General features: G+C 39.9%; 5 protein-coding genes across 7 annotated transcripts; 3 read left to right on the top strand and 2 right to left on the bottom strand.

The window, feature by feature from the left end:
• Positions 1–14: 14 nt before the first annotated feature.
• tatdn3 (TatD DNase domain containing 3) lies at positions 15–5,652 on the bottom strand. Of its 2 annotated transcripts, XM_079571843.1 has the most exons (10): positions 5,487–5,652; positions 5,311–5,343; positions 5,165–5,238; positions 4,147–4,231; positions 2,918–2,980; positions 1,862–1,971; positions 1,683–1,738; positions 1,502–1,614; positions 484–564; positions 15–353 (listed from the first exon to the last, which is right to left on the bottom strand). In XM_079571843.1, the coding sequence occupies exons 1-10, from the start codon at positions 5,541–5,543 to the stop codon at positions 219–221; spliced, it is 807 nt and encodes a 268-aa protein (XP_079427969.1). In that variant the 5' UTR covers positions 5,544–5,652; the 3' UTR covers positions 15–218. The 2 variants fall into 2 exon arrangements, with proteins under 2 accessions (XP_079427969.1, XP_079427970.1); XM_079571844.1 differs by lacking the exon at positions 2,918–2,980.
• Positions 5,653–5,723: 71 nt separating this feature from the next.
• nsl1 (NSL1 component of MIS12 kinetochore complex) lies at positions 5,724–8,145 on the top strand. 2 transcript variants are annotated; one of them, XM_079572143.1, is made up of 6 exons: positions 5,724–5,953; positions 6,269–6,341; positions 6,609–6,730; positions 6,843–6,897; positions 7,404–7,471; positions 7,806–8,145. In XM_079572143.1, the coding sequence occupies exons 1-6, from the start codon at positions 5,765–5,767 to the stop codon at positions 8,010–8,012; spliced, it is 714 nt and encodes a 237-aa protein (XP_079428269.1). In that variant the 5' UTR covers positions 5,724–5,764; the 3' UTR covers positions 8,013–8,145. The 2 variants fall into 2 exon arrangements, with proteins under 2 accessions (XP_079428269.1, XP_079428268.1); XM_079572142.1 differs by having other exon boundaries at positions 6,606–6,730.
• Positions 8,146–9,580: 1,435 nt separating this feature from the next.
• Positions 9,581–11,059, top strand: batf3 (basic leucine zipper transcription factor, ATF-like 3). Its single transcript, XM_079571864.1, has 4 exons — positions 9,581–9,736; positions 10,463–10,563; positions 10,651–10,695; positions 10,849–11,059. The coding sequence occupies exons 1-4, from the start codon at positions 9,694–9,696 to the stop codon at positions 10,987–10,989; spliced, it is 330 nt and encodes a 109-aa protein (XP_079427990.1). The 5' UTR covers positions 9,581–9,693; the 3' UTR covers positions 10,990–11,059.
• An 814-nt stretch (positions 11,060–11,873) lies between these two features.
• pex3 (peroxisomal biogenesis factor 3) lies at positions 11,874–15,870 on the bottom strand. The gene is made up of 12 exons (XM_079571895.1): positions 15,676–15,870; positions 15,054–15,185; positions 14,873–14,954; positions 14,725–14,768; positions 14,476–14,597; positions 13,430–13,496; positions 13,295–13,349; positions 13,043–13,184; positions 12,846–12,916; positions 12,641–12,763; positions 12,233–12,329; positions 11,874–12,147 (listed from the first exon to the last, which is right to left on the bottom strand). The coding sequence occupies exons 1-12, from the start codon at positions 15,746–15,748 to the stop codon at positions 12,064–12,066; spliced, it is 1,092 nt and encodes a 363-aa protein (XP_079428021.1). The 5' UTR covers positions 15,749–15,870; the 3' UTR covers positions 11,874–12,063.
• A 316-nt stretch (positions 15,871–16,186) lies between these two features.
• On the top strand, positions 16,187–17,951 carry adat2 (adenosine deaminase tRNA specific 2). The gene is made up of 6 exons (XM_079572291.1): positions 16,187–16,391; positions 16,592–16,696; positions 16,778–16,928; positions 17,354–17,460; positions 17,738–17,810; positions 17,885–17,951. The coding sequence occupies exons 1-6, from the start codon at positions 16,308–16,310 to the stop codon at positions 17,911–17,913; spliced, it is 549 nt and encodes a 182-aa protein (XP_079428417.1). The 5' UTR covers positions 16,187–16,307; the 3' UTR covers positions 17,914–17,951.
• Positions 17,952–22,094: the final 4,143 nt, after the last annotated feature.

Below are 22,094 nucleotides of genomic sequence, written 5' to 3'. Positions count from 1 at the left end.
CATGAAGAGGATTAAAATGACCTTTGAAGATCTAACCAGGGTGCACTGCTTCAGACTCAGTGCATCAGGAGTACAGGGTTTTTTGGTCTAGAGGCGGACGCAGGCATTTGCAGGACGTTGAATTCATCCAACATCAACTGGACTCCCAAAAGGTTGTGATCTCTGGATGCTTTAACGCCTCCAACTCAGACCCGTTCTTAAGTCGTTACCGAGATGTATCAGAGTTGGCTGATCTTTGTGAAAAGTCTCTGAGCGTTTTGAGTTGTAACAAACTGAACCGTTTCTGTGGACAGTCCTTTTATCTGGGCGATGTACTGACACACCAGAGCGATGTTGCACGGCTCATTCCTCTCCTGTGGGACACAAAATGTAAAGAAAAATAAATACACTTAAAATCATTTGTGTTTTGCTATCTAAGTAAATTAAGTATATCAACATTTATCTAATTCATAATGCATCCTATAGGACTGTATTTAGACGTACGTGTTTGTTGAGGCCTAAAGCCGGAGAGTCTGTTTCCAGACAGATGTGTTCAAGTGGGAGCTGTTTTATCAGCTTCACTTTCTGCAAATACAAGATGTTTCATTAGTGAATGTTCATTTAAAGGAATAGGCCACCGTTTTTACATACTGAGATATGTTCTTACCTTAGCTTTGACGAGTTCTTTAGGACCTGTCTGATCTTCACCCGTGCATTCAATCATGTAAACACAGCGCAGACGGCGTTAGCATTTAGCCTCTCCCTCTCTCCTCTATAGCTCCAAAACTGGTCAAGATAGAAGCTACCAAGCTCTTCCACGTTTTCCCTATTTAAATATGGTTACGTGAAGTGTTCCACTACAAAGTATAATTACACAAAATTAAACAATGTGGATTTTCTAAGCGGATAAAAGGGGGGACTATATTGTAAGGCGTAATAATACCAGGAGTAGTTCGAAATCCGCGCAGTAATCTTCACTTTACTCCGCAGTAATCTTCACTTTACTGTGCGGATGCCAAACTACTCCTGGTATTATTACGCCTTACAATATAGTCCTTTTATCCGCTTAGAAAATACACATTGTTTAATTTGTGTAATTATACTTTGTAGTGGAACACTTCACGTAACCATATTTAAATAGGGAAAACGTGGAAGAGCTTGGTAGCTTCTATCTTGACCAGTTTTGGAGCTATAGAGGAGAGAGGGAGAGGCTAAATGCTAACGCCGTCTGCGCTGTGTTTACGTGACTGAAGGCACGGGTGAAGATCAAACAGGTCCTAAAGAACTCGTCAAAGCTAAGGTAAGAACATATCTCAGTATGTAAAAACGGTGGCCTGTTCCTTTAACTGTAAGCAGAAAGCCCTACAGAATGTGACATCCACCACTGGTATAAGCAGGAAATATTAGACAGTTGTAATACTTTGGTAGATGCAGGAAAATGTGTTCTCTGCATTTCACCCATTAAACATAAAAAATGACACATTTTTATTGAAAATTCAAGCTTAATGTAGTGGCTCTGTACCTGTGGGTTGGTGCACACAGCTGGAGGAAAAGAAAAGAAATATCCAGCTTTAACTCCGTCAAACGCAACAGACAATTTCCCCGCAAAATTATGAAGCAGAGCGCCAGTTATGCCTGATGGAACAGAAAACACACAAAATGAGGAAATTATCGACGATGTCTGTTTGTCATTTTTACCACACCTTGTTCTCTCATTGTGGAGATGGCAACGTTGGCTGCTGACCGAGAATGGACATTTCTGAGAACAAAAAAATATTACTATTGCAAGACAGTTCAGAAAATGAACAATATAAATCTGTAATAGCTAGTATAATGCAATATTGTGAGATTTGGCAGTTTTTCCCAATAGTACTATACATACACAGGGAGATTGAGCTCTTTGGCGACCCCTAGCTGCTGGACGAACACCTTCATCTGGTCATCTCTCTCCTGTTCAGATGGGGCACACCAAGGGGTAAAGTCTAAGCCAATCTGAAAACACATGGACTGGGGTTAGGATACAAGGGATTTAGGAAAAAACATGCAAACCCAAACAAAAAAGTCACTACACGGTCCAGGATTCAAAGAAGGAACAGTCTTCATGAGGATGTGAGACAGGCCTCAACTCTGACAATGTTCAAATCCAGGCTGAAAACTGTTCTTTTTACCGATGCATATGACTGAAAGTATTTTATCCGCACTCTTGCCTTTTACTGTAATTGATAAATTTTTATGTTGATGTTTTTATTGACTCTATTTGCTTTCTTGTATTTCTGCAACTGTGAAGCACTTTGAATTGCCTTGTGTATGAATTGTGCTCTACAAATAAACTTGCCTTGCCATCTTCTTGCTGTGAGCTTTAAGTGCTCACCCGTATTCCACCAGGTCGCCCTTTAGCAAGTAAGTACGTTATGCAAATGAATGTGTGCAAGTGGTCTCAATAGTTTCTGGTCTTACAAAAAAGGACATGTAAAAACAGAGTTGCAGACAGAGTCGGGCTGTTGGTCTCTGGTGAAGTGAAGAGTAAAATCTGCTCTAAATCCACATTCCTCTGTCAGGCTCCATAGTAACACCACATTCATGGAGACACTCGTGACAGCAGAGGGAAAGATTCACTACAGCAAGAAAGAGATTTACAGCATGACTTTATTACATAAGACTTCTGTTAATTAAGTACAAGATGACATTTTAATCTGTACTTTGTAATCAGGCTGCTTATTATGTTTTGTAACTATACGTCTATTCCTTTGATTTAATAATACTGACAAATATGTAAAGTAATAAAACATCTGTACATTGTAAACATACATATAAACTATGTGAAATCTAACATTGTTGATATGATGCAATCTTTATATGTGATATACGCGCTCAAGGCAGTTTTGCTGTAAGTATAAATGAGGAAAAGTCAGAGGTATAAGTAATAGTTGTACAGTACCTCTCCAACAGCAACTATCTCGTCCCTGTGTTTGTAGAAATAAGGCAACGCAGCTTCCAGATCCTGGTGAAATGCAGTAAGTTAACGTTATATCCTTCAAAAAACACGACTCAAGCAGGACATCGGCTACTGATCTGATTAAAAAACAAACAAACCCAAACAACAAAACCTGTGGCAGCCAGTAATAAATAGAATTGTGGTATTTGGTTATCACAAGTATTTTACTATTTTACTGATGTAAGTTTTCTCTCGTCCTAAGCCGTGTGTAATACCCCCTCTTTTTCGATAAGCAAACCCAATGCTACATAATTTCTCCTTGAGGAAACCCTGCGATACATGCCTTTAAGGAAGACAGGTGTGGTTTACACTAAGCCTGACTTGTCAGACTACACAATTTTTCAATTCTTCACAAACAATGGCAGGCGGTTTAACCAAAGAAACGGTCCATCCAAAATGGCGGCTTTCCAGAGTAGGCCTTGTACACATTTTTGTGTTGTGATAGAGATTTGTCTATTGTGTATTGTAAAATTAGATATCTGTGGATAAAACCATTTCTAAAGCATTTTCATCGAGCAGTAACTCATGTCCATTGTTAGCACTGCAAGTAAAGATCCCCTTTGAAAAAATGTGATGTTCGGAATGAGTTTAGACTGCAGCAAACACTTCCTCAGTCATGCTTTGAAAATGGAAAATACAACAACATGAGCGTCATTCGCATTGTCTAAAATAATACAATACTATTTTGGAAGATAAAATGGATTCCTTGACTAATGCCCTGTGAAAACTCTCCCAGAATGACTCCCAGAGTGTATTGAATTAGATATCTCACACAGGGTGCCCTTCCTTACTCAACATTCAACATTTCTCCAGGCTGGGGACTGGTACTTTGAATGCACTGACCTGGAAAACTTGTTAACTGGATTCATTTTGCACTTATCCTATAGTTTCCATTTCACTGCATTCAGATGGTGCCGATCATTACTGAACCCTTGTGTCATTGGTCTGTATTTTTCCATTAAAATGTGAAGATATTTTTGTAAGACATGATTTTCACAGAAATTAAAAATGCCCCCTGGTTGAGGCCCTCCCTGGTAATAGGCAACAGTAGTAAGTAATTCTGATTATGATCTGATTCTCTGTTGTGAGTTGTGTGTATCATGGCTCAAAGCATTAAATAAAATGACTCCCTTGCTCTCTCTCAGTCCTGACTCCAGTACATGTTATTTTACCTGGGGCTTCACACTGCGCTTGTCCGGCCCCTCGTCGCTCTGAAGAGGATGGACCCCAAAACAAGGTGCGATCAGACCTCCATAACTGTACCACACACAAGAGGCAGGTTCAGCAATACACAGAACTGAAAACTAGCTTAAAGAAAAAAATAAAGGTTTAGAAAGGATTTTATTTTGTAACTACAGAACTATGCTCTTTATTATATGAGCCAAATGTATGACGCTTTGTAATAAAGGTACTTTTAAAATTGTAGCCACCAAGTATCTGTAAAAACTGCTGCATGCGTATTAGTTGTCATAGTTATATGGCATGGTAGCACAATGGTTAGTGCTCATGCTTCACGGCTAGAAGGTCCGGGTTCAATTCCCGGCCAGAGGAGTTTCTGTGTGGAGTTTGCATGTTCTCCCCATGTCTGTGTAGGTTTCCTCGGGGTACTCCGGTTTCCCCTACCACTAAAAACAGTGTGAGTGAATGGTTGGTGGTGGTCGGAGGGGCCGATGGCACAGACTGGTTGCCTCACCCCAGGGCAACTGTGGCTACATTAGTAGCTTACCACCACCGAGTATGGAATAATGACTATAGTGTGGCGCTTTGAGAAACTTAATACAGGCTTGAACAGCGCAATACAAGTGTAAGCCATTATTTATTATAATTATTATTATACAGTGCCCCCTCCTGGAACTGCCACCTTAATGTGGTGGAGGGGTTTGAGCCCTGGTAGGGTCTCCCAGGGCAAACAGGTCCTGGGTGACGGGTCTGACAAAGAGCGGTTCAGAAGGCCCTTATGAGAGACCAACAGGCCTGAGAATTGTGAGGCCGTCCTTCTGTGGAACCACCACCTGCAGGAGGAGCCATAAGGGGCTGGTGCAATGTGATTTAGGCAGCTCCAGCAGCTGCCCCCACGACCCGGGAACGGAAAAGTGGAAGAAAATGGATGGATGGATGGATGGATGGATTATACAGCGCAATGGCAAAAGCATAAAGTGATTACATCTGAATTCAAAATGATATGGAAACCTTTTCTGCAACTGGAGAACTCTGTCGAACTCTCTCTGATCTTCTGTTACAGCCACAAGAGTCTTTACTCCAGCCTGTCAAACACACACATTTTAGACTGGATCAATGAGTAGTGTGCTAAAAAAATGTGTGCAAGTTATCAAAACCTGGGTGGTCCTCTGAATAACATCGTCCAGATCCTACAAAAACAACCAATCACGAAATTAATAATAACAACAACAACAACAAAAGAATTGTGCGATCACTTGTTCTAATCCAACGCTTAAAATATAAGTGTTAATAACCGTGTTGTTAATATTCCAGAAACATAAGCATCGGCTACCTGTACAAACTCCCGTGCGGATATGTGACAATGGCAATCTACAAAAACATTCGCCATCGGATATCTATTTATACATATGTACTGCACACATTTAAAGATTAATTTGAGTGATATACTCGCTCGTAGATTCGTAAGAGCTAAACTAAAACATCCACATCCGTTTTGATGCTGTGGAACGTTCGTAATTCACATTAAGGGGGAACCAATAAAGACACGGACCAGGAAGTGACACAAGTACTTCCGGATTGAAAAAACGTAAACAAAAGTTGGCGGTAAAGATGGAAGCTGCACAAAACAATAAAGCCTCAGTTGAAGACTCAAATATTGAATACAGGGTGAAAGTAGAGTCCAAAAAACAGTTGCAGGAGCAGATAAACAGATACAAAGAGCTTTTAAAGACAGTTTTTGACGGACAGACGGAGTTAACTGCGGATTCAAAGCAGGAGCTACTGGGAGAACTGCTTGCGGTGAGTTATACAAATACATTACTGTTATATAACAAAACAAATAGTTATATATATTTATGTTAAAATACATCAAAAACATTCTACATGGTTGTTGTATGGCTGCTTTATTGTTATATACATTTGCAGTTATTTTTTCTAGGATTATTTGAATTACTGAGGATCATATCAGTAGGTTGTGTGTAAGTTCTGGCCTGGGCATAACTGAATAAACTGGGGAGAAACAAGTGAAATCAATGGTTATTATAATAGTGATGAATCAGTGCTATAGGGTTTGCAGTTTGTTTGTGAATTGATTTCATGGATTCGCTTTTGCAGAACTTTGAGGCGGCTGTTCAAGATAATGTTTTGGTGAATGGACAGCCTTGGAACGATGCCCCTGAAGATGAAGGTGATCTGCTTATATCGGCTTGATTCTGCAGTAATAACTTTCAAAATCATCCTTAGCATCCCCCTAGCATTTTTATCCCAGCCCTGCTTTTTTCTTAATTTCTACTTCATACAGTATGTCACTACAATAAAATGTTTGGTTCACTGATGCTGCTTATGATCATGTTTCTTAATTCTTTATTGATTTTTATTTATAGTTTTCTAATTGCTTTTCAAAACAATAAAAAAATGTGTTTTTAAATGTGTTTTTTCTAATGCAACTCAGAAGAGGTTGACCTGGATGGACAACTGGACGATGTGATTGTGGAGACCAGCAACAAACGCCGCACGTACCCCAGAAAGATCCTGCCCCACGTGGTTCATGCTCTGAAGGCTGAACGCAAATTATTGGTGAGTTGTAAGTGAAGATGTAAATCTGAATAAAATGGACATTTTGTAATAATAATCATTTTCATCATGAACATCAATATAATAAAATAAGTATTTTTTTACCATTTTCCAGGGCCTTTATGAAAACACAGCCCAGCCACAAGACGTGCCCATGGATCCAGAACATGGTAAAAAATCAGCAATGTTTACATTACAAACAGTGAATACATATTGAAAAAATTGGGAGGCTGGAGTGCTACTCGGATGTAGAAAGTTGTATAAGTTTAGTCTTTTGGGTGCTCTTCAGTGCAGGGATCCGTTTCAGCAAAAAATCAAACAAACTGAGGCACTCCAAAAGTAGAAATATCGTTTCGGCTCTAGGCCTTCCTCAGGGCCTGAGTGAATACATATTGTTTGTATGAGTACTTGCATACATATACACACACATGCATACAGCAGTACCACAAAAGGTTGTGTGGGTGTTCTGAAGTTGAAGAGTTTATACCAGGGTGAAAGTTTCAAATGCCTATTTTAAGCAGAAGTGATTCTTTCTGAAGGTGGCAGAGCAAAATAGTGACCTAACATAATAGTAATCGTTGCATGCAGTTATTTATGCCTGTGCATTTGAGGGTGGATTTATAATGATAATATGTAAGTGTTCTCTTTCAATATTATTTTTTACGTTAATTTTCAGAGAATATAATGAGCACGCTGTCGGCAGAAGCTCCTGGATTGGCAAAACAAGCCACTCAAGTCATAAAGGTAAAACAACATAATGTTCGACAGTTTACTTGTAAAGTCACCAATTACTATAGTTTCAGTGTTACACATTCGTTTATAAGATTAATAAACAATCATCAACCACCCATGCTCTATAATAAAAGCATTGGCATTACCTTTTCATTTAAGAAATACCAAAATATTGTCTTATTGGTTTGTCATATTATGGGAAGCAGTGGCACGAGTCATTTGCATCATTAGTTCAGTCATTTGGAAAACCTTTTATTATAATTTGATTTTGTCTGGTTTATTTGGTTTTAGACACAGAAACTGCAAACTGAATAAAAGTGAAACCGTGTGTGTTCTCTCTGTTCAGTCCATCCAGACCCTGCAGAAACAAGCTGAAGGCCTATGTCAGATCCTCAACTCAAAGCCAAGCGAGGCCTCACTAGAAATCCACAGAGAAGTCTTCGGACACAACGACCAATCAGATTCTCTGAGCTCGTTCCCCAAGCTCCGACAGCCGATCAGGAGGCTCGTAGAGGAGGCAGCCGCGACAAACTGCTACATACCACTGGATTAGAAGCACAGTAGGAGAATGAACTAAAGACATTTAAAAATCATCTTCACCAGATGAACAGACTGGATTTAAATACAGTACAAGTTAAAGGCGCCAACAGTTTAAATTCAACTTCCTCTTTGTCGTTTTTTGAGAATGGGAGAAATTGGTTACAGGTTTAACCCCTTAACTCCCACCTGAACCGAGCACATTTTCTCCAGTTTGGCTTTACCCCAGTCCAAAAGCTTCTGGAAAAAAGCTGTGAAAATGGCAACAAAACTGAGACGAAAACAGTGATAGAAATGTGACAAAAAAGTGAGAAAACATTGACAAAAAAGTGACGAAAAATGTATGAAAAAGTGGCAAAAATGTCACAAGAAATTGACAAAAATTGACGAAAAAATTACAAAAAAAATGACACAAATGTGACAAAATGTGACAAAAATGTGATAAAAAATAACAACAAACAAAATCTGATGACGTGAGGAAAAAGATCCTCTCGGTTCAGGTGGGAGTTAAGAGGTCAGTAACTTTGACAATAAAAATCTATTTGAGAATGAAGCCATATTTTGGGGTCATTATTCACTACACTTGCCTTTTATATGTTTAATAAGATAAGATAAGATAATCCTTTATTGATCTCACAAAGGAGAAATTCACTTGTTACAGTCGGCAAGACGATCACTCAGAGTTAATAAAGTGCAGCTGATACAGAGATTATTGCACATGTTACTTCACAGTCTTATTGTACAGTCTGACAGCAGTGGGGATGAAGGCTTTGCGGTAGCGCTCCGTCCTGCACTGAGGGTGTCTCAGTCTGCCACTGAGAGAGCTGCACAGCTCTTCTACAGTCCCGTGCAGTGGGTGGGAGGTGTTGTCCATGATGGAGGTGAGCTTGGCTAACACAATACATTAAAGAGCCATCATGTAATACATTTAAGGCAACTATCTGGCTTAAACATCACTGCAGGCGGCTGTATTAACATTTATTTAGTCTATTTCTAAACATGCTCAACAGAACCGTCTTCAGTAATATGTTATTAATGTATGTTCAATATATTTTATTTTAACAACTGCATACGGGTTACTGTATACCTTAAATGTCTGCTGTTGGGTCCTACAAGATCTATAAGTGTAAATAATAAAAGAAACCACATTCTGAATTAAAACGTTTCCATTCGTTTGACTGGCCCGGGAAAAAAAAATCCATTATTTCACTGCAGGTATTATTTTCTCTGGGCTGTGTCCGGCTGTGTTTTGCTCAAGTGCAAAATGAGTAATATTTGAAATGGTCAATTAGATGTGCCATGGCCACTAGATATGAATTCTCTCCCCCCCCCCTTGCACCTGCTATTTGGCGCCTGCCTTGAGAAATTAACCCCTCAGTAGATTTTGGTTGTTATAGTCACTTCGATATTCCACATACAACTTTGCTATCCTAGTAATTATTTTTAGTCAGAATTATACAAAGTGTGTTAATGTACTTCATATAAATGTTAAGGCAAACTGAACTCCTGATAGCCAGTGGACCGTGTCATGTGACTTCCTTGCCTGTTCCTCCTGAGTTCTTCTAAAAGGGCAATGAAGTCAAAGATGAAGTGAAAGTTTTTGAGATGGTTCCTGTCCTCAGCCTCTGGACTCTTTCTGTCCACATTAACAACTATAACCAGGTGTAGCTTTCATTAAATAGAAAAGATCTGAGGGGATGTCGGCTCAACCAGTAATCCAGATGGGCGACAATTGGGAGGAGGTAAGTCAATGGACTAGAGATCTTTTCTTTTTGGAGTTGAGTGAATGTTATTGCATCAAATACTTTAGAAACAATTTATTGTCATTATGATTCAAAGTCATAAGTCGAGTTTGATTGAAAACAAAGCCTATCAAAACGAAAAGGGAAATAATAGAACAATATCAGTATGTCCTGCGACTGCGACCACTAAACCACTGAAAGTCCCGTCATGATGTAATAATATACAGCCGTGACAAGAGATCTTGTGGTTCTCTAAAAGCAGTTTAGAAGTGAGTCTTGTGATATTATATGTGGATGGTTGAGAAACAGTTGCATATTTAGTCTTGGCCACATGCTTTGCAACTATTATTTTTATTTCAATATTAATTGGTGTTACATAAAAAAAAAAAATAATACGAACAGCTCAGAATGGCACTGACCTGTTCCTTAACCTGCAGCAAGACAAAAAGACGTGCTTCCTTAAATTTTCTGTATGAAGCAGTAAATAGCTTTGAGGAAACTCTGGACACAGATCATTTGGAAACACCTGGGGCCAAAGGCACATTCATTTTCAGGAGTTTTTAATTTTACAGAGATGTTCTTGGTGTTGTTTACAGACAGCTCACCAGCCTAAAATAATGAGCTAAAAATAAATGTCATGTTGAGCACCACTTAAAACCACTAACCATTGGATCTGTGGACAAATGTTGTAACCACTGAGCTGCTGTCAATCATGTTTGACAGGGTGAGGACGAGGGGCGGAGGATGAAGAGGAGAGAGAAGAACAGGGTGGCGGCTCAGAAAAGCAGAAAGAGACAAACTCAGAGAGCGGACCAGCTGCACGAGGTCAGTGCATAAAGGAATGTAGGCCTTTATCGGGCAGATCAGAGAAAGAGGTGATACTAAAGCGTGGATTAATTGTCTTTTCTTCAGGCCTGTGAACATCTGGAGCATAGAAACAGAAAACTCAGGAAAGAGGTATCAATTATATTAAACAATGGGATTCTCTCACACATGTTGTAAACCAGAACCACGATTTAACAAACTAAATTAAAACAAAAAGCTACAATAAATCAAAGGAGAGCGATACAAGGACAAAACAAATGTCATTCCGCTTATGTTCATCTGCAGGTAGACTCTCTGTCAGAGGAACAGCGCCTTCTCTCAGAAGCGCTCCAGAGTCACGAACCCTTCTGTCCCATGACAAACTGCTGCTTCTCCTCAGCTTCCTCCTGTCTGCAGCAGGACAACATGGTCGCCCTGTCCCATTGAGAACCTCACCTCTGAAGAATGTTTTGTACTGTATACATTGGTAAATAAAATAGTTATGTTTGTACATTCATTTGGTGTGTTGTTCATCTTCATTAAATCTTCAATATATCTTCAAAATAGATCTTTGTATCTCTGCACACTAGCCTTCCATAACCTTTGGACAGACTAACAGACATACAGGTTCAGCCAGATGAAAAACACGCAACTTGAGAATGAAAGCAAAGTTACCAGAAGTGGCATATGTTGGAATTTATGACTTCTTCTTGGTAAAGGCCCAACAGCTTCATTTCTCTGAATTGTTCTCCACATTGTAAAACCAGCTGTGATTTAACCATTTAAACTTCAAAACCAGGTCTGAGGTTTGACTATGACTTTTATCAGTACAATTTTATGTTTGAACTGAGAAATAAACTAAAGAAATTACTCAACTCCATGCTCCAAACCGTTGCTGGACAACGTAAGAATTAACGTGTTATTTATTGCCATGGTATAGCTGCAGATACGTTTCTATTGCCAAATGCTTGTAATATAGCTATTCTCACATGAGCATGATATGGGCCTCTTGCTATAACTCTCTACAGGTGCACCTCATCTCGATTATGACTTGAGTTAAAGTGCCTTTTCCTTCTTTCCAATCTTACTTTTGGGAGACAAGAAATTCATATTGTTTACAATCTGTTAAAAATGTCTAGAAAGATTTTGTAATTGACAAAACGTTTTGCTTTGACTTGGTCAACACTTCACATAAGCCATGTCAAAGCCTCCCAACAACATGTTAGAAATTATGTATTAGAACAGTGAGTTTTAGAAAAAAACAAAACCCTAAATTATAGTGAAATTAAAGAGAGAAGCAAATAGGCTATTCATAGAATTAATAAATTCACCAGAAGTGATACAAAATCTGTAAAATCCGAAAGAATAGTTTTGTCCACGCGTATAGCAGCCGTTTGCTCAATGGGACTACATTTCCCTTGATGCATTGGGTCCTTGGCCACTTTGAGGATGTGCAGTTCATGTTGTGACCTGGGGGCATAGTCCAACTCATGTTGTAGTGCATTTGTCTTTAATTTGTAGTTATTTCTGCAGCTCTTGGGGCATGCTAAACGTTTCATAAACATTAGCGGCAAACTCCTTCACCTGGTTGTTCAACAGTATATCCTGAAGAGAAAAAAAAAAATACAAGCATTGGAAAAAGCCCAAAACAATAACAGTTGAGTATTGACAAATTCTCCTCAAATCTCACCTGAACAAAGTGGCTGGGCGTCTCGCTGCAGATGGTGTTGATCTGTCCGTTAATGATGGGAATGATCTTGGCCAGTGGTAAACTCATTGCAGTCAAACTGGAAACAGAAAAACATAATAAAACTTCCATATTATTCCTGCTAAATTATTTCTAAACCACTTTCTAATGTATGGGAACAGCTGGATGATGAGCTCACAGATAAAATGAAGGATTCAGTCATTTACTTTTGTTCTTTTGAGTAGTTAGGCATTTCTATGACTTTCTTCTCATAAGTAAATGGAATACAAGTTCTACCTGAAATTGATCTTCTAAAGTGCAGCAAATACAGCTGACTATGTTTATTCTCTACAGAAATGGTTGAAAATACACACTATAGTGGCTTTGACCGTCTTCATTTTAGACTCCTACCTGTCGGGTGCAGGACTGTGATCTGATTCCACAGACGGAGATCTGAAAAACGTGGCCAGGTTGTCAAGGAGACGGGAGAAACCTCTGTTCATGCAGGTGTTGAGGACTTTCTTGAAGTCAGGGCTGTGTCCAAAAGAGCACATACAGATTTTTATAATTCAAACTCAGCTGTGCAAAGAAACCTTGTGAAGTCAGCGTTATTCACCTGTCCAACATGTCTCTGGTCTCATCCAGGAGTCGTATTGTCAGCACATCACTTTCGGTCAAACCACAAGCCTGAACACACGACAGACATTCAACATTCACTAGACCCAAGGAATAAGTATAGTACAATGCAGCACTTTTAGCAGCTTGGAAAAGTAATCGGAGCCACAACTTCTCAATACCAAATCATTATTTTACCTGGTCTGCCAGCGCCTCCTGGTCGCTCGCCAACATGTACCAGGACATCGGACGCTCAGGCTCAGAACCCTCCACCTCAGCCCTAATCCAACTGATCTGCTGCTCCAACTCCAGCAGCGACAGAGTCTGCTTCAGGGACACACTGTGGCAGAGACAAAAATACTCAGAGTCGTTAATTGAATATTATGGTTACTAGATGCTTAATATTTAGACGAATAAATCCCTCAGAAGTATAGAGTTTAAAACACATACCCTCCTAATGAATTTTGCACAGCTCTCTTCACAACTGTCATAAGTTCTATCAAACCTGGACAGAGAAAAATTCCAGTGAGAAAGGATGTTAAGAGGTACAAGGGATTAAAGCCTAAGTTATATAGAACTACATACCATCTCCTAATAAGTGCTGGATACTGGACAGATACTGCTGCTGGACGTCTGGAGGAGCCATGGGAGCCTGAGAACAAGAACAACTCTTTACTCTTTACTTACAGCAGCCTCAGAGGGTTAAAGGAACAGGCCATTGTTTCTACATACTGAGATATGTTCTTACCTTAGCTTTGACGAGTTCTTTAGGACCTGTCTGATCTTCACCCGTGCCTTCAGTCACGTAAACACAGCGCAGACGGCGTTAGCATTTAGCCTCTCCCTCTCTCCACTGTAGCTCCAAAACAGGTCAAGATAGAAGCTACCAAGCTCTTCCACGTTTTCCCTATTTAAATATGGTTACGTGAAGTGTTCCACTACAAAGTATAATTACACAAAATTAAACAATGTGGATTTTCTAAGCGGATAAAACTATGTTGTAAGGCGTAATAATACCAGGAGTAATTTGGCATCCGCACAGTAAAGTGAAGATTACTGCGCGGATTTCGAACAACTCCTGGTATTATTACGCCTTACAATATAGTTCCCCCTTTTATCCGCTTAGAAAATCCACATTGTTTAATTTTGTGTAATTATACTTTGTAGTGGAACACTTCACGTAACCATATTTAAATAGGGAAAACGTGGAAGAGCTTGGTAGCTTCTATCTTGACCTGTTTTGGAGCTATAGAGGAGAGAGGGAGAGGCTAAATGCTAACGCCGTCTGCGCTGTGTTTACGTGACTGAAGGCACGGGTGAAGACCAGACAGGTCCTAAAGAACTCGTCAAATCTAAGGTAAGAACATATCTCAGTATGTAAAAACGGTGGCCTATTCCTTTAAATCTGCAGCCAAGTTGGCTCGGTAGTAGCTGGCCTAGTTCTGACATCAAGGACTTTCATTTTGTCTCACGATCAATCAAAAACAAAACAAATACATGGACTTATATTGCTGTGCATACGTTTTCCTGTCATTCTAAATGAATGCTCTGGCTGTGTTAATGAACGCGATACAGACATGCCCTTGACAACACTGTATAAACAACAGAAGGTCCAAGGAGAAGCCACTGACCGTCGTGCTCTTGTTGGCCGAGTTATCGAGGTACAGGTATCCTCCGATGATGTTGAGCTGGACTCTGAGCAGGACCACTAACATACACGTGCTGTAGACGGCAACAATCGTACGAGTAAAACCTGCACAGAAAATTCATATAAAACCTTTTTGTAAAACATACTTCTTACCTATAATTGCCACAGCACCAGTTCAACAGACCACACACAATTTCACATCAACATTTCAGAAACCGCAGACCAAACTTACTGATTATCTTTAGGTCCTCCCAGATTTCCAACTTGTTAGTCGGTCTGGTGAGAGACAGATGACCATATTAATTCAGTTCAACACATTAATCAATGAAATAAGGGAATTTGAAACAGACATGCAGCAAAACAGACACATTTTCACTCACTTTGTCTTCAGCAGCGCAGTCAGACTTTCAGAGTTGAGCTGAGTTGCGATGGCCTCCTTTAGCGATGGCAGCATGGACAACACTGAAACAAGACATGATGTCAGTTACAAAGCATGACAAAGAGTACATTAATGTGGCTATGGTGACATCAAATCTATAGACTTCTGAGTGTAACACGTACCAGTCATGTTGCAGGTCCTCTGGTTGCTCTCGAAGTGGAACTGTCTTCGGGCCTGAGCAATGTACTCATTGGCCTCTCTCTCCTGGATCTCTCTGATCTTCCTCTGTGCATATTTACCCAGGAAGTACACGCCTGCGAATAAAACAAGAGGATCAACTTATGAAATGCCAAACATTACAAACCTTTAATCACTGTAATGGATTATGTAGATAGAATAGTGATGGTGAGTGCACTACTTCTTGTTTCGTCTTCTCATTCTTGGACTAAAGTAAAGTGTTACAGGATAATACTGATAAATCTGATGTGACTTAAGAAGCTTAACGCGAGCTGCTATGGGTTACATAGGATTCAAATTGAATTCAGTTGATCGATTTATTAAGAAAAAATATAAAACCACTTCCCAAATGAAACTTTAACCCAGTGCAAATCAAATCACAATGTGTATCTAACATCAAAAATGCCATGATTTCATAGCTGCAACACGTTAGTGCCACAAACGACATACAATGACATCCTTTAAGGTCATAGTTACATTAATTTCATTTTTTTTAGAGTTTGCTTTTGAGCAATACAGCAGCCACTGTCATAGCAGCAGCAAAATAAATGCTAAAGCTAAACTTACCACCAACTACTGCACCGGTAAAAATGAACTTTCTTTTATGGCGTTTTAAAAAATTCCAAGTTGAAGAAAACATAATTAAATCGTGACCAAAACACAGACTCCAAAATACACTTAAAACCAGCTAAATGACAAACATGTTGACTGGACACTTTCCAAAGCCGTGCAACCGTGCAAGTCTCTGCTAACACGTTAGCTGTCAACCGTCAAGCCGGAACAAATAAGTCATTGGGCGGAAGTCACTATCAAAATAAAAGCAGGAAAAACAGATTTGATTTGATTTTTATGCAGTGTGTATTAAATCGTCAGCAGTGTTTCACAAAGCTGCTTTAAAACTGTGCATTTTAAAAAGTTAAATATTTTCTAATCGCAATATATCCCTTTTATTTTCACACACTTACCGGATATGGCTTTTACTCACTTATTACACTTTACCAGATACAACTATCGATGTGATTGGCTGCTTTCAGAGCTTGTGCAACCTTTATTTTGTTCCCCCGGCTCTTCCAAAGCATGGCTCTCTCATGCTGATAAACTGTGAATTGGAAATGTGTTTGATGAGCATAAAATGAATATTTTTTTAACAGATTTGTACAAAGATTTATCAGTGTACTGCCAATTATAGGAGGACTATAATGGGACCAGCAGACGGTTGTGGAGAAAGCTTTTATCCCAGCGATGAAGAGATCCAAAAATGGATGGATAAGGCGTTTGATATGGTAATAAACTCGGATTCTGTAATTGCAGATGATTACATAAGCTACAATTAAAATAAACCAAAACATGATTCTTGCTAAATGAAAAAAAAAAAATCCTACTTGTATACTAATATGGGCCAAAACTGCAGGAAATGTTTAAATGCTTATCAAAGGTAAAATCAAAAACAAATCGCTAGGAACTACTTTTTCCTCTTTTCCAGGCCAAGGATGCTCTGGAGAATGGCGAAGTTCCAGTTGGATGTCTTCTAGTTTACAACAATGAGGTCATAGGAAAAGGAAGAAACGAAGTTAATGAGACCAAAAACGTAAGAACCTCAGGGGATTGATCTTGTTCTGGTATTTAGTGAATTAATACAAAAATATAAATGCATACTTTCTGTTTTCAGGCCACTCGTCATGCTGAGATGGTGGCTCTGGATGAACTCAGAGATTGGTGCAAAGTTAAAGGTTTAGAAGTTAAAACAGTTTGTGACAAAACTGTGCTGTATGTTACAGTGGAGCCATGTATCATGTGTGCTGCTGCACTCCGGCTCTTCAGTATCCTTTTACACAGGTTTTTCTGCGGATAAACTGTGCAGTTATTAGTTCTATCGATCGAGCTCCCTGGCAAATAATTGTGGATAGTGTGGAGTATGGAGTGCTGTGCTAGTGTCCCAGGTTTTTGTCTTATTGAATTTATCTCTGACTTATCTCTGACTTATCTCTGACTTAGACCTGGAGAAGTGGCCAACTATGCACGATCCTGGCTCATTTAGGATGGGTCTATAGCAGAAACACAATTGTAAATACATCAGACAAGGCCTGTGCAAGACCCCACTAATCAGTCACATCAATTACATCAGGAAGTGGCTTTTCTAAATTCAAATAGAGCAGCATAGACATTATCAGAGTCATGTGGTATGTTGAAGATGGACAGTTTGGGAATCAGTTTTGTGCATTACCCTTCCTTGACAGCTGGTCAGATCTCCCTGTAGTGGTGTACGGCTGTAGGAACGACAGATTTGGAGGCTGTGGATCTGTTTTGGACATTTCTTCTGCAAATTTACCACAAACTGGGACCACATTTAAGGTTGGCAAAATGTCTGTATTTCTTAAAACTGGTAAAAGCTAAAACTAGTAATTTGTGAACAATGTAATTCCAAATTACCCCCAATACTGAAGAATCTCTTTATTTGTATGTACTGTATGCAGTACTTTGAGAACAGTTGTTGGCAAAATGTGCAATAGTTGATAGGATTGGATTGAAGGAAAACAAAATTTCTCTCAAATAATCCTGGGCAACTTTGGCAAAGAATCTGCATTCAAGTTTTATTAATAGATTGATAAAACATGGTACTGGTGTGCAGTGTGTTGCAGGTCACAGAGCAGAGGAAGCTGTGGAGATGCTGAAGACATTTTACAAACAAGAAAATCCAAATGGTAACAAAAATAAAAGTACTTGTTGTCATACATTGCATAGTGCAACATCAAACACGTATTTCTATTTTTTTTAGCACCAAATCCCAAGACCAGAAAGCAATAGAACTGATTTATATATGATCTTGTATTTTTCTCTTTTTTGTAATCAATTAAAATGTGTATAATTTAACAATCATGAGTTTTCAATAGCCTGCTTTTCAGTCCAAATATTGTCTTTAATTCGATCCACCCAGGAGAGGGAGCTATTGTCTATTTTAGTAATCTCATTTGATCTGAAACTATGGTTAAACATATTAATCCATCAATATTGAACAGATTAGGCATGGAAATTATATAGGCTTGAATGGGAATATCTGATCATGCACATGTTATGGCCATGTTATATCTGGTTGCTGACATAATATAAGGGGTGTGTCTGAGGGTTGGCCAGGGGCAGCAGCACATCACGAGTGTAATCGGATTTGCCAGCCCATGTGCCCAGTCTGATGGGGGCAGAGGCAGTGCATTGGGGGCAAGTTGAATTTTACCTGTGATATTTCACTAAATATAACAAATATTGCTGGGTTGCAGGTTCTAGAATATGATGATGTCATCGGACCCAACGGGGGGCAGGAGGCAGTTTTTCCTATTAACAGCTTTACACTTTCACAAGTCGTAGCTACAAAGAAAATATCTGAATTAAAAGGGGGGTATTTTGCAAAATCGACTTTTTCAAGCTTTCCATCATGTTATCATGTCATTCCCTCATTAAAAACATGCCTGAAGTGTTGCCTTGGCACATTCACGTATTTTTGAGTAATCTGTAAAAACTCTGATGGCGGCCATTTTAGGGATAGGTTTGCCTGAGTCCTAGGAACGCCCCCACCTCCTGGAGACGCCTCCGAGCTTTCGTCACCAGCCGAGTAACCAACCACTGCTCCTCAGCAGAACCCCCTCCCCACTGATGCCACAGACAGCGTGTGGAGGGGGCGTGTCTGAAAGGGTCAGAGGTTCTTAAAGAGACAGAGGCCTATTTCAAGACATTCGCTACAGCCATTTTGAGGGAGCAATTTTATACAAGGCAGTTATTCTAATTTACTGCATTTACAGACCAACAGAAGGTTTGGTCATCATTGCAGTGTGATATAGACTGGTGCTATGTGATTGAAAAAAGCATAATACCCCCTCTTTAAAAAATATATCATTAATATCAGTCACTGGGTCCATGATCTCTCTGTACAAGACCAAACATTTCCTCAAAAACAAAATAATTTTTCAACTATATAATATTATAGGCCTTCAGAATGCTATGATGTCACCTGCAACCCAGCAATAGGGTAAAACAACTATAACTTAATGCCTATTTATTTGTGTAATTGGTCAGGAGAGCGCACAAACACACATGGGACTCATCCCTCATGCATGTAAACACCCAACGCCAGATTGTGGCCATGGGCTAATTTCCACCTCTTGCACTCACAAACACACTCTCGTTCACCCTGGCCAACTGTACATGTTTTTTAGTGGGATGGGGAAACAGGGCTCCCGGAGGAACCTTACACAGGGACAGGGAGAATATGTATCTCCACAGAGACGGGCCAAACCCAGCTCGGGGATCAAACCCCTGACTTTCATGCTGGAATTTTAGTGCCTCCACCGGACAATTAAAACATTTCTGGAGAAGCCTCTCAGCAGTGTAACATTAGTCCATTATATTTGTTTTGTTTATTTGGTTGGGACAGTGCATGTTAATGAACATACTCACAGGCATGTAAAACAACCCAGATTGTAGCCATAGGTTAATTTGCATCCGTTGTCCCCCACCCTCACTCATCCTGGCCTATTGTGCATGTTTTTAGTGGTAGGGGAAACCAGAGCACCCGGAGGAAGCCTGCATGTTTTTAGCGGTAGGGGAAACCAGAGCACCCGGAGGAAGCCTGCATGTTTTTAGTGGTAGGGAAACCAGAGCACCCGGAGGAAGCCTTTGCAGACAGAGTATGTTGCTGTATGGCTATAGTTAAACTGTTGCAGGGTTGAAACTCGTACATTTCCTCAAAGAAGGTGGTTTGAATCAGGCTCCCACACTGCAAAAAGTATTTAACTAGATCAGTATAAACATCTCAATTTGAGCATAATAATCCAAATTTTAGTTGTTTTGACGAGTTAAGAAGTTCTTGGGCATTTGTCCTAGATTATTTCACTTGTTCTGAGATGTTTCTGACTCGTTTTGATACATTTCGTCCTTATTTCAGGTCATTTTCTTTGCCAATGGGGTAAGAAAATTGGTCTTATCTCATTGGCAATTTTACTTTCTTATTTCACCCCTTTTTTTTTACACTAGAGCTGGTCTGAAATGTCCTCAAACAAGCAAAGTAAACTTGGTCCGATCAGGAAAAGTGTCTAAATGAGTGAAAACCGCTCAAAACAAGATACATTTCCTCAATTCAAGTCATTTAAGCCAATGCTTGATATTTACTTTTTGTAGTGCAGAAATGTATGCAGTCTTTGGACAAGATACTTCATCCAACTTTCCAATTCTAAAGTGACATTAAGTCATTATCAATATTCATCAAAGTGGGTTGCACATTTCCCATTCTCTTTTAGGCCCCTAATGTAAACCAATTCAATTTGATCTAACTATGATAATGAGATGCTTTCACAAAGAGCATCTCTACGAAAATAACTGTTTTTGTTCACAGTAAACTGGACTTCAACATCCTTAAATCCCTCGAGTTCCGTTAACATTTTGAGCGTTAATTTCCTGCGTTACTAGATCAACCTGTCGTAATGTTGCCGTCTTCCTCTCATCGACATGCAGATTTATGTAAATATATTCGGTGCGCGTGTTTGAAAGTGGCACCTCGGAGCGGATGCGTGTGAAGTCGCTAACGAACGACCGAGCAGCGTGGTTTCTTCAGTTAAATACGAAGCTCACACCTGGAAGAAAAAAAAAAGGCTAGACAAGTGACAGAACAGCCAAAAAAAACAAAAAAAAAAAGTGTTAAGATTTTATTTTAAATTGTTTTTTTCAACTGAATGACCCGAGAGGAGGAGGAGGAGGTGCGGTGATTACTTTGTGTTGACGGAATGGTTTAACACAATTTTGTGCGATCGGGTGGATCGGCTGAGTGCCTAAAATGTCCTTTGAAACCTAAAATACAATCTAACATCACTGCGGTTGTTTAAAGTCACTGTCTCTCACTCACAGCACGTCAGGGAATGATCAATAGGCAGAGCGGATGGGGAAAAGCAAACAGCAACATTAAACAAAAACGCATTGAAATCATCTTACAGTTAATCTCTCCTGATTGGCATTTCATCACAGGGTCTGATGATCACAAACAGTTTCTTTAAAGAGGGGGTATTATGCTTTTTTTTTTAATCCCATAGCACCAGTCTATATCACACTACAATGATGACCAAACCTTCTGTTGGTCTGTAAATGCAGTAAATTAGAATAACTGCTTTGTATAAAATTGCTCTCTCAAAATGGCTGTAGTGAATGTCTTGAAATAGGCCTCTGTCTCTTTAAGAACCTCTGACCCTTTCCGACACGCCCCCTCCACACGCTGTCTGTGGCAACCATAGACTGTAAAAAATAATGGACGTCTTCTGCTCACTCCTCCCCGTTTACCATAATGACCACGGTCGTGGGGGAATTCATGGCGGATTTACAGACTCCCCCTCCCCAGCTCTGACGAAGCATGTTCCTAAAAAGGGCATAAGGGCGGGATCTTCACCGTAGACTCGGCCCTTGCGTGACGTGTAGCTCGCGCTGCTCCAATGCTAACAGTCCGACCCTCATTAAGTACAAGATTTCAAAAATTCTTTTTACGAAAACCAGCCTGGTTTCATTTATTGTGATTAACCCAGCGTTATCTCAGGAGGAATATCTAGCCTAGTCTAGTCTAACCAGGCGTTAAAGTTGTTTTTAAGGTGTCTAAACTCCAATGCTTTTCAATCGGGGCCTAGTGGCGATATGGAGGTACTACAGTAATGGCGGAGCAATGGCGGCCCCCAGTGTCGTGGTCATAAAGCAGGGCAGCCAGCGCCCATTAGTGGCATCAGTGGGGAGGGGGTTCTGCTGAGGAGCAGTGGTTGGTTACTTGGCTGGTGAGGAAAGCTCGGAGGCGTCTCCAGGAGGTGGGGGCGTTCCTAGGAGGACTCAGGCAAACCTATCCCTAAAATGGCCGCCATCAGAGTTTTTACAGATTACTCAAAAATATGTGAATGTGCCATGGCAACACTTCAGGCATGTTTTTAATGAGGGAATGACATAATAACATGATGTAAAGCTTGAAAAAG

Source organism: Gobius niger, assembly GCF_951799975.1.
Source record: "Gobius niger genome assembly, chromosome: 15".
In the NCBI taxonomy this organism is placed as follows: domain Eukaryota; kingdom Metazoa; phylum Chordata; class Actinopteri; order Gobiiformes; family Gobiidae; genus Gobius; species Gobius niger.
Note: the sequence above shows the minus strand (reverse complement) of the source record. Positions and strands in the feature narration are given on the sequence as shown.

Excerpts from the sequence above, each read along its gene's own strand:
- nsl1 (XM_079572142.1), top strand. The coding sequence starts at position 5,765 with ATGGAAGCTGCACAAAACAATAAAGCCTCAGTTGAAGACTCAAATATT. Across the intron at positions 6,898-7,403 it reads GCCCATGGATCCAGAACATG|AGAATATAATGAGCACGCTG; the intron begins GTAAAAAATCAG and ends GTTAATTTTCAG. Across the intron at positions 7,472-7,805 it reads AAGCCACTCAAGTCATAAAG|TCCATCCAGACCCTGCAGAA; the intron begins GTAAAACAACAT and ends CTCTCTGTTCAG.
- adat2 (XM_079572291.1), top strand. The coding sequence starts at position 16,308 with ATGGGACCAGCAGACGGTTGTGGAGAAAGCTTTTATCCCAGCGATGAA. Across the intron at positions 17,461-17,737 it reads AAACTGGGACCACATTTAAG|TGTGTTGCAGGTCACAGAGC; the intron begins GTTGGCAAAATG and ends ACTGGTGTGCAG. Across the intron at positions 17,811-17,884 it reads CAAACAAGAAAATCCAAATG|CACCAAATCCCAAGACCAGA; the intron begins GTAACAAAAATA and ends TATTTTTTTTAG.
- batf3 (XM_079571864.1), top strand. The coding sequence starts at position 9,694 with ATGTCGGCTCAACCAGTAATCCAGATGGGCGACAATTGGGAGG. Across the intron at positions 10,564-10,650 it reads GAGCGGACCAGCTGCACGAG|GCCTGTGAACATCTGGAGCA; the intron begins GTCAGTGCATAA and ends TCTTTTCTTCAG. Across the intron at positions 10,696-10,848 it reads ACAGAAAACTCAGGAAAGAG|GTAGACTCTCTGTCAGAGGA; the intron begins GTATCAATTATA and ends GTTCATCTGCAG.
- tatdn3 (XM_079571843.1), bottom strand. The coding sequence starts at position 5,543 with ATGGCGAATGTTTTTGTAGATTGCCATTGTCACATATCCGCACGGGAG. Across the intron at positions 1,615-1,682 it reads CTCCACAATGAGAGAACAAG|GCATAACTGGCGCTCTGCTT; the intron begins GTGTGGTAAAAA and ends CTGTTCCATCAG. Across the intron at positions 565-1,501 it reads CTGTGTGCACCAACCCACAG|AAAGTGAAGCTGATAAAACA; the intron begins GTACAGAGCCAC and ends TTGTATTTGCAG.
- pex3 (XM_079571895.1), bottom strand. The coding sequence starts at position 15,748 with ATGTTTTCTTCAACTTGGAATTTTTTAAAACGCCATAAAAGAAAGTTC. Across the intron at positions 15,186-15,675 it reads TACCGGTGCAGTAGTTGGTG|GCGTGTACTTCCTGGGTAAA; the intron begins GTAAGTTTAGCT and ends TTTTATTCGCAG. Across the intron at positions 14,769-14,872 it reads ACTGCGCTGCTGAAGACAAA|ACCGACTAACAAGTTGGAAA; the intron begins GTGAGTGAAAAT and ends GTCTCTCACCAG.